This window comes from Gossypium hirsutum, chromosome D06 (genome assembly GCF_007990345.1).
Source record: "Gossypium hirsutum isolate 1008001.06 chromosome D06, Gossypium_hirsutum_v2.1, whole genome shotgun sequence".
NCBI classification, from domain to species: Eukaryota; Viridiplantae; Streptophyta; class Magnoliopsida; order Malvales; family Malvaceae; genus Gossypium; species Gossypium hirsutum.
This window is the reverse complement of record NC_053442.1, coordinates 49,769,426-49,780,776: the sequence shown is the minus strand read 5'-3', so window position 1 is coordinate 49,780,776 and position 11,351 is coordinate 49,769,426. Positions and strand designations below refer to the sequence as shown.

At 30.9% G+C, this 11,351-nt stretch overlaps 1 protein-coding gene across 1 annotated transcript; it reads left to right on the top strand.

The window, feature by feature from the left end:
- The first annotated feature begins 711 nt into the window (after window positions 1–711).
- Window positions 712–4,911, top strand: LOC107901705 (ras-related protein RABA1c). The gene is made up of 2 exons (XM_016827797.2): window positions 712–1,281; window positions 4,169–4,911. The coding sequence occupies exons 1-2, from the start codon at window positions 1,061–1,063 to the stop codon at window positions 4,602–4,604; spliced, it is 657 nt and encodes a 218-aa protein (XP_016683286.1). The 5' UTR covers window positions 712–1,060; the 3' UTR covers window positions 4,605–4,911.
- Window positions 4,912–11,351: the final 6,440 nt, after the last annotated feature.

The window sequence follows — 11,351 nt, the reverse complement described above, 5'->3', positions numbered from 1 at the left end:
CAAATCGATACCCCGACCACTTTGATCCAATCAATTCGGCCAATTGATTCAATTGGGTTCAGACAACATTGCTAATATATCATCGAAAGCATTCAACTTGAAGGTTCTTTTTTGACAATTCTGTTGTACACCTTTGAAAAAAACTTAGAAAAATGTTTAACCAAATCACCTAATTACAAGTTAATACTAAAATTTCTAATGGTATACCAATATTTGTAACAAATATTTCTAGCTTGTATAGGTTAGAAATTTTGGTATAATAATGATTCAAACCCATGCAATTTTTGGGGAAAGTAGATACTTTGACAATAAGCCACAACTTGGATTCAACGAGTTATTCCTAGTAAAATTATCATGAATGTTCTTTTATTAAGAGTCGAATTACATTTTGCCATCTTAACTAAAAAAATGGCAATTTAGTCTCTATATGTTAGATTAAAAAATAAATTAATTTTTTATTAAAATTTTTATCTATTTCTATGATTAAAAATTGATTCATATGCGTTAACATGAGTGGCACTGTCTGATTATTTCATCAGTTACATTAACTTTTAATAATATAAAAATTAATTTACTTATTTTTTTATTAAAAACAGAAAAATACAAATTAATCTTAATACATCGTTATTCGTGTTATTAAAAATAAAAGGGAAAAGAACCCGAAAAATCAACAAGTAGTGTCGTGAAATTACAACATTCCCACTTCAAAAGACCGTATATAACAATGGTTAAATTGACCCATAAATCCTCATTTTCCAGCAGCAAAAAGACGTTATAGGTGAAAAATTTTGAAGGCATTGAAGTCATTCCAGAAAAGGCCCCAACTTTCAAGGATATTTCCCCACATTTTCTGGAGTCCAACGGAGCAGACATTCAGTCTTTCACATTTCCAACTCATACCAAAACCAAAACAACTAGATTTTTTTTTCTTAGGCAGATCTCAAAAGAAGAGGCTTTTAATATACTTAGAAGCCGCGTGCCATCTCCTCTTTCACACACTCGTTTATTTACTTGACGCAAAGAAAGAGGGTAACAGCTGTGGTTCTGTGAAAGAGTAAAGATGTCTGGTTACAGAGCTGAGGATGACTATGACTATCTTTTCAAGGTGGTTTTGATCGGTGATTCCGGAGTCGGAAAGTCAAATCTGCTCTCGAGGTTCACCAGGAACGAGTTTAGCCTCGAGTCCAAGTCCACTATTGGTGTTGAGTTCGCTACTCGTAGCTTGAATGTTGATGGAAAGGTCATCAAGGCTCAGATTTGGGACACTGCTGGTCAAGAAAGGTCTCACTTTTCCTACTTTCTCGTCTTCCTTTCCCTTTTTTTTTTTGATCTGGGTATTTATAGTTCTTTTCTGATTTTGTATAAAAGATTGGCAAATATCATAAGCGTATAAGGTTTTCCTTCTTCTTGGAGATTTTTTTCTTGAAATTCGTTGTTGCTTGGGAAAAGAAACTAACTTTGATTCTTGAAGAGTTTGGTTTGATCTGAAATGGGGTTTAACAAATCTCCCTTTTACCAGTATACTAGAGAAAAAAAGGGTCTTGCTTATCTAGATCTGTGAGTAGCTTGTAAGTAAATGGTGTTATGATTGCTTGTTTCTTGCAAATCTGTTGTTTAGATTTAGTATCTTTCCTAATAGGCTTGTATTGCAAATAGATCCAACATAGATTTGAAGTGCATGTCAGCAGATCTTGACTATTCTTAATCTTGTGATCATGTTATACGGGTTGTGTGCATTCATCTACAGTTAAGTGGCTTGACAAAATGAGTAACAAACGAGATGGTCATGCTTTGCATTAATATGTTCGCTTCCTGCTAGATATAAGATATATTTGTCTTCGTTACTTGCCCGCTTTCTTATTTTCTCATATGTTATCACTAGTTACAAAGAGATGATGATTGCTTACCAGGATCTTGAATCCGATTTGCGCATGGAATTTGTTAGTCTAGTGTTTAGCATCAATCTAGTCTGGTATTTTGGGATGTTGCAGGGACCTTATAGCTACAGTGTGGTAAATTGATTATGGAAGAAATGGCTTGAACAAGTAAATGATGTTAGTTTCTAGAGGGAGGGACCTTTCAAGTCCTTGAGTGGCAACTTTTAGGGTGTGCCTTGTTAACAAAGAAAAGTGAGATGAAAGAAAATAGGAGATGTATGATCATTTTCCATCCGAATGCATAAAAACAAATCATCCCAATTTGGAATGACAAGAAGAGATAAAATGAGAAAGATTTAAGTTAAGTGTGCATATTTACCAAATTTTACATTTTTTTTTTAAATTTTCATTTTGTTTCTTTTATTTTTCTACTCTACCAGGCAATGGGTGGAAAGAAAAATATTTTTCTATACTTCAACTTTTCATTTTCCATCTTTCCTACCAAGTATTCCAGCCAAAAAGAAAATGTAATTTCTATGTTTCTACTTATCTCCTCCTGTTTAACTTTTCATCTTTCCAATTTTCTTTTTACCTTACCAAGCAAAGCTTGATTTTATGGGGAAAGAGTAGTGCCATAGTAATATGTTTTTCTTTTATTCTGGTGAAGTTGTACTTACCTTAAGGTTTCTTTTGCAATGTGGGATACTTTACTCGAAGAGCGACATGCTATAATTTACTACTATTGATTTTAAGAGAATTCTAGCGTGTTTTTCATTGAGTAATGGTGCAGTCAAGTTTGTTGTTGAACACCAAAATATTAAAATTTGGATGTTATACGCCGTTGACCAATATAGACTTGACTGGAGTTTTGGCAACTTTAGGTTTTGACAATGAAAATTTGTCAATATGAGAAGTCTCTTTGATCCTAGAGGAAAGAGCGAGCAACCAATGAGGTGTACCCTTTTAGGTTTCTGATTCAAGAAGTGGTTAAAAGTACTTCTGCTAAGCCTTTTAAGTCGACTGCCTCTTTCCTGTGTCCCAGAGTACGGTAGGAGTGCTGCAGCTGCCAGCTTGCTACCAAGGCAATATATTTTACTTTTGAATCTTTACCATCTTAGCTGCCACATCATCACCAGTGACCAAGTTTGATCATCGCCTATTGCTGCCAAAGTGAGAATATTATTGCAAATGCTGCCTGCCATATTATCTCCCCAGCCAAATACTCCTCTACAGTCTTTTCAATTGCCCCCAGCATGGCTCAGCAATTCCCCTATTGCACATCTAGCTTGCTTCACTTCCGAGACCGCTGAATCTTGGTTGACATATGACATGATTCTTTTGAGGCATGCTCATGTATATTGCAGGCCTTGGTTTTTCATCCCCTTGTCTGAATATCTAGTAAAGTGTCCAATCTGCTCCAAGATTGTTTGATGAGACACTGAATTGAAGTTCCCATTCACAAATTGATGAAAAATAAATACGGTTAGCATGTGCAAACTACTATATCAAACTGAAATTCTGGGGGATTAGATATCCAAAAGACCAAGAAAATTATAAACTAGGACTTCAGTTAGGGTTCCTATGCCTGTGACTTAATTTCTGCTAGAGTTGTGTGACCCAAATCCTGTCACTTGTTAAAGAAATAAAATAGAGAGGCAAAATAGGGGGATTTGTGAGGGCGAAGGACTGAGGCTGTAAAATATGTGATTTTATTTTTCCTTCTTATTGCTTTGCAATCATTCTTACTCCCATCATCAACATTAATTATAACAATTTCTGTGAACATAGCTACTTAAGCATTGATGCTATCCCACCATTTTAAGTGCCTTCCGATCTATGTAGGATGTAAGGCTACTAAGTTGGCATATGTTTTCTGCTGTGATTCGTTGATTTGAAAAACAGACTCTAAGGCTCTATCCTCCCATCCTGGGAATAAAGTGTACGCATTAACAAATCTTTTAGCTGAGATGTACATCTCTGCAGAGTTTGCATTAGATAAACATTGAGGGAATTGCTTTTACATCGTGTATTAATACTTGCAGTGTTGTTTCTATATCATAGGAAGTAGATGCATTATTGAACCTTTGATTTGGACACAGTAGGTGTAATTAGGGCTGATGAGGTTAAATGGCCGAATGAATTATGATTCTGAATACTACTTTGTACTTCAAACATAATCATTTTGTACTCCAAACGAGAGTTGCAGATAAATGTGTTTTAATTCCAGATCCGTGACATGCTCTTCTGTTTGTTTTATGTTGTTGATCAAACTTAGCTTTTTTACTTGATAGGTATCGTGCCATAACAAGTGCCTATTATCGAGGAGCTGTTGGTGCACTTCTTGTGTATGATGTTACACGACACTCCACATTCGAAAATGTAGAGAGGTGGTTAAGAGAGTTGAGGGATCACACAGATCCCAACATTGTAGTCATGCTCATTGGTAATAAATCCGATCTTCGTCACCTTGTGGCTGTCTCAACCGAAGATGGGAAATCCTTCGCGGAGAAAGAATTCCTCTACTTCATGGAAACTTCTGCCCTGGAAGCTACTAATGTCGAAAATGCATTTGCCGAAGTTCTGACACAGATCTACCATATCATGAGCAAGAAAGCTATGGAGACCAGCGAGGAAGGGAATGCTTCAGCTGTCCCATCGAAGGGAGAGAAAATCGATGTCAGTAAAGACGTGTCAGCTATGAAGAAGGGAGGTTGCTGCTCAAGCTAGGATGATCACACTAATCTGAAGTCAGATTGTTTAAATGATGCGGCCGGGGTTTCGATTTCATCATAAACCTTGGTTTTGTAAAATTTTCTTAAAAGGGTGCCCCTAAAGTAGGAGATCTGAGCAGAGATTGATTTAATTTTTCATTCATTTTTTTCCCTGATGACTGTTATTGTTAGTAGACAAGAGGATTACGAAGAAGAGGGTCTTACACTATTGCATTTAAATATGTGCTTAGAACATCTGTTTACTTACAACAATTTGTGCCCAACTCTTTTGTTGGAAATACCATATGCCATTTGTTTCTTCATTTCTCAAACAGATCCCAAAAAATCCCCGTAACCCATCATAAATGATTACAAAAGTTCGTCTGATTTAACCATACCAAAATGTTATGTAATTTCATGAGCTTTATGATGATATGGGTTACGGGGTTTTCAGTGATGATTTTTATGACATTCGTTAGCTGATGTGATGGTTAAAATAATAAAATAATAAATTCAATAATTACATAATAAATTCATAATAACTATATAAAAATAAAATGTCACTTCGATTGAATTGAAAATGAGAAAGTTGTAGTGAAGATTAAGTACATTTCCTGCTTTTATATAGAATTTTTTTAGATTTTATATAAAAAAAACTAATATTTATTGCTTTGTGAAAATAAGGAATAATTTTATATTTGGTACTCATATTTTTATAAAATGTTTAATGCGATAATTATAATTTGAAAGGTTCAATGCGACATCTAAACTATCAATATATTTTTTAATATGGTACGGGATGTTAATAACGTCAGTGAATTGTTAAATTAATCAAAAAAAATTGACACGTAGAAATTTTCTTTCCAAATCATAAAATCCGTATAGATAATATAATATTATGTGAAAAATTAAAAAAAAAATTAAATTAAATTAAAAATAATAATTAAACATATAGTTAATAAAAATTAAATAAAGACTAAACTTACATGAAAATATATGTACTTTCATGGATAATAAAAAAATTATTTAAAGATCAATTAAAAATATTATTTTAAATGAAAAACTATTTGGAGAAGATAAGATGGTATTATATTTATTTTTTTATTAACCATATTTTTATTATTTATTTCTTTTTTATTAGCCATATGTTTAGTTATTTGTCTTTTTTAATTAAATTTGATTTTTTATTTTATATTTTTCACATAATGTTGTATTATCCATGTGGATTTGATGATTTGAAAAAAAAATTACATGACGAATTTTCTTTGGCTGGTTTAGCAATTCACTAACGGTACCATAATAAAACATATATTGATAGTTCAAGTACCACATTGGACATTTTATAAAAGTACATGCATCATAATAAAATACATATTGATAGTTCAGGTACAGTCATTGGACATTTTTAAAATACAGATATCACATGAGACATTTTATGAAAGTACAAATGCCAAATGTGATATTATCTCTAAAAATAATAAATTTTTGATCATTTTACAAGTGAGTTAGAACCCAATTGATGAATGACATTAACACCATTTTACCTTGGTAATTAAACTAGTTTGGATTTCCGCATATGCAAGGTATGTGTATTAATATTATAATATTTTTAAATTTTGGTTTTTGTTTAAATTAATTAATGATTTGGAAAAGATGAATAATATTTGAAGAAAAAAATATAAATTTACATTAATCAATGTCATTAAAAATATTTTATTTAAAATATATTTTAAGTTAAAAATTGATTTTTAAAAATACATTTTAAGTTTAAAAAGTACTAAATATATATAGGGTAAAGTATAAAAATGGTCACTAAAGTATTAACCTATTCTATTTTGGTCACTCAATTATCGATTTTTCCGATTTAGTCACTCTCTTATTAGTTGAGTGATGAAAAACAGACGTGGGCTTTTTTATTGATTTAATAATAAATTTAACCCTCTAATGTTATATAGTCTATCAATTCAATCCTAAATATAAATGATTCAAGAAATTTAACTATCAATTTTTACCAAATTTGTCATTTTAGTTTAAATTCTAAAAAAAAAATTCAAAAAATTTAGGTCTTAACATTTAGAAAATGAAAATTTTCTATTTTAAAAAAAAATCTATAAATATTGAAGGCTATTTTTTTTGGTGCCTAAAATATCATTGAGTTATGATTTTTGGTCCAAAATTTTAACAGGGGTTTAAAACAATTGTTCGCTATTTTAGCCCATCAAAGAGCACCATGTGGCATTTTTAATAAAATATATAAAATCTATTTTATCAAATATATAAACTTTAAAAGCTTATAAAAATCTAATATATAAATTAAAAGAAATTATGGGTTTCTTCTTCATTGTGTTTTTCAAATTTGTTCCCGTACTCATCTTACTAACCAACATCCCAAACACTTGGACCATGTAAACAATTTTCAAACATGGTTATTAGAACCATAGAATCAATAACAATTGAATAGCAGAAAAATGTGCTGGTGGAAACATAAATTGAATTAGCTTGGATTATCGGCCAAGGTGCATTGACAGCCTGCATATTTGTGGCTATATTTTTATATTATTAATATTTAAATATAATCTGATTACCATGGGAAATGAGAATTTATCAGCGATAGTTTTTTCTTCTGTAAATATGATAGCGGAAATGTTAACATTAAATATAAGAAAAAGAACTTTCAATATTATTAATCGGTAACATACAAAATAATAATTATCGTTAACCAGAAGGGCCTAATGTATATAATCTATCTATTTAAACTAAATTATGTAAATACCCTAATTAATAAATATTTAAAAATAGAGTTCACATAATATTAAAATAACAATAAATTTTGAATTCAAAACAAAATAGTAAGTTATTTTTTAGATAAATACAATAATTATAAATTTCATCATTAAAATTTACTTAAGCTGTTAATAAAAATAAAATTTTTTATACATTTAAAAACGTCATCATTATTGTAACATCAATTTTATAAGTTAGCTTATATTAATTGTTCAAGTTAACTCACAAGTAAACATAATTAAATTCCATGTTTCTAAAATTGCAAACCTTTTGAAAACAAAATTATTAATTCAATATTTTTTCCTAATTAGTAATTAAGAGAAAATATTGATAGTAAATTTCATAATAAAAGATTAATAATTATAAAATAATATAGTAAAATAAATAATAAAGTTTCAATATGTCAAAGGTCCTTGTGCTCTTTTAAAATTTAAAATTTAGCTCCCTATACATTAATTTTGAGACATTGAGTGTAAAGACTCGATTTCCAGTGGTATCAGAAATTATGAGCCAAGTCTATAAATATTAAATAAAGATATTTACGGAGTTATTGTATAGGTGAATTGAAATTTGAGAAGTTATTTAGCTGAAATTGTGATTAAATTAAGGTCCAGGGGCTAAATTATAAAGTCTAATCGCTATAGATTTTTAATTAGAAATGACTTGGGGACTTAAATTGTAATCATCCAAAAGGCCAAAATGGTTAATAAACCATTGCTAATCATGTGCTAGTGTCACGGACTTAGATTTTTTCCCACGCGATCCGTGCGGCCTTAGGTAGTTTCTTTGCTCAAAAATGCCTAAGTCAGCCCGACTCGCAACAATTGAGGATTCAACAGAATTCCTCTAAAGCCCCCATAAAGAATAGTGGAAGAATGAACTCGAAAGATGAACAAAAGCCACAGAAAAGCAAGAGCACCTGAGAGAAAAGTTTGGGTGAATGCTCTCAAAATTATATTAATAACTGAATGAATTACAATGAGGAGGAGAGGCCTCTATTTATAGTTGAGCCTCTCCAAAATCAACTGTACAGATCAAAGTACATCAATGGTTAAGATTAAAAGCTATATAGATATCAAATCTTTAAGATTACAGAATCGTATCTTCTAAAGATTACATTTAACGTCTAGGATCACATATCTTTGAAGATCACATTCCATATTTGCCAAGCTTTGGAGATCGGCTTTCAATCTCTCCAAGCACCGGGTCAGTCCGATTGGGCCAAATGACCTCCTTTGAACACGATGGATCACACAAGTTCGTCATGGTTGCAGGCTCCCATGTGCAACCCATGACACTAGTGGATGGTAATGATGAACATGGATTAAATTAAATAAATTAAAGTTAATTAAGATTAAAACCTAATTAATTAAACTAATTAAAACTAAATCTATATATATGTAAACTAGTGGATGAAGAGAAGAAGAATCATCTTCTCCAACCGGCCTAACACTGAAGCTGTAACACCTCTAACCCGCATCCATCGCCGGATTAGGGTCACGAGGCATTACCGACCTAAACACAACTCAGAATAATCATTCTTTTCAATTTATGAACAAATTATATTAACTCAAGCACGAATTTTTTTTATAATAATTTTCAATCAAATGCAAATAGCAATCATCCACTCATTCGTATAAGTCAAACTAGTATATATATAAGCACATAACCAATTAAAATCAAACATGCATTATTAATCATATTACATATACAAACCATGTTTCAAAATTCAACCATACCAATATTATGAATATAATCAAATTTTCAAATCAAATAGCTTGCATCAAAACCATACTACATATGCTTTATAGATACATAATTCGAACCTTATGACCATCATATTTCATAGCATGCGAATGACTAAATCATAAACCAACATTTTTCATCTCATGAACCAAACAAGCATAAATTAACATAAAAGATATTAGCTAGCATTATCACATGACCAAATATACCTCTTTTCACATTGCAAAAATCATGCGCATATTACCATAACTGATTGAACCATTTTTAAACATATCTACCAAATTAAAACATACCAAAAATTCATTAGTTTTGCATCATATCAAAATTACACATACATAACAAATTTTCATTTCTATTCGGCTAGCAAAATTAACCTCAAAATTTATACTAATATTACCATTCACTATTAATCTAATTACACCGTTTCATAGCCTAATGCAAACATCAAAATGTCACTTTAAAATTTCACATGAGATTAACGACATTTACTTGAAACATATTTATTATTTTCCATTTATAAACCGAACCTAAATAACTAACCACCCAAGCATAAATTATATGCATACTTTGTCTTCACAAATCATACCTAATCAACCAATATACAAACCATCAATTATACCTAACTTAGTTTATAAGAAATTATGCATTATATACCATGAAACATACTTCCATAATAAGCTTAAAACATGACTAAATTCTCACAAGCATTAACATCATTATCAAGCCATTTTCGCATGGCTATTTATACACAAAATTTCAAAACCCAAACATATCAAAACTAGCCTATACATGCCATATGTCTTAATTACAAACTTTAAAAGTACAGGATAATAGTCTATAATGTGACGATGATCCTTGAAGATCCCCTAGCTCGAAGCTAGCTTTCAAAAATTTATAAAATGTCGAATAAACACACAAAGTAAGCTTGAATAGCTTAGTAAGTCATAAGCAAATAAAACATCATGAATACATCCATAATTCAATTAGAAATAACTGAATATAATTAGTTCCATACACATGTATAATCACATTTCTCATGTAATTCTTATGATCACATCATATATCAACTCTTACCTTTTTCATAATCATTTAACTTTGTACGTACCTGAACCATTTAGCTCGTTTTTACATTCGATCTTAACTCGATATTGCCTGTTGAACCCTTTGGAATAAAATAGGATACTCGTATAACTCGAAAAGCTCATTCAATGCCAACGTCCCAGACGTGGTCTTACATGAAATCAAATATCGATGCCACTGTCCTCGGCAGGGTCTTACACGAACTCTTATATGATGCCAATGTCCCAGACATGGTCTTACATGTAAATCGTAAATCAATGCCAAAGTGCCAAACGTGGTCTTACACGTAATCACATATCGGAATCCTATGCCATGACATAAGTATCCTAACTATTCCTAAGGTTCGTACAGGGCTTCCAGACGTCATAATTCGATCAATTCAAACTCATAAGTAATACTCCCATGCTTAATTCAATTCGGCATATACATATACATTTGTAATAATTCAATTCGGGACTTATAAAATATATACATTCAAATTTAACGATATATAATTACTTATGTACTTGCCTCGTACTGACACGAACGGACCACAAAGACTAATCAACAACTTTTGACTTCCCCCGATCCAAATCTGATTTCTTCTTGTCTTGATCTAAATCAATTCAAATTTAACTTATTTAATTACAAATTCCTTCAATTACATCCAAAAACACATAATTGGGAATTTTTCACTTTAGCCCCTAACATTTCACATTTTCACAATTTAGTCCCTATCTCAAAATAACACAAAATACTCAAAATTTCATTAAACTCTAGTTAGGCCGAATTATCCCTATGTCCCTAGCAGCCCATTAATTTTATTTATTTCACATTTTGACCCTTAAATTTTCTAATTTCACAAATAAATCCCTAATTTGGATTTTTATCAAAAATCACTTAATTAAACATAATAATCAAACATCAAAGATTTATTTTCCATCATCAAACAACTAAAACCACAAGCTATCATCAATGGAAAATTTCAAATTCATCAACAATACCAAAAATTAGAGCATGGGCTAGCTAAAACACGAAGCATTTAATTAACATACCTTAATCAAAGATCGATCAACTAACATACCTTAATCAAAGATTGAAATGGCCGAACCCTAGCTTGCTTATTTCTTTCTTTTTTTCTTTCTTTCAAGATTCGGCAATATGGATCAATGAA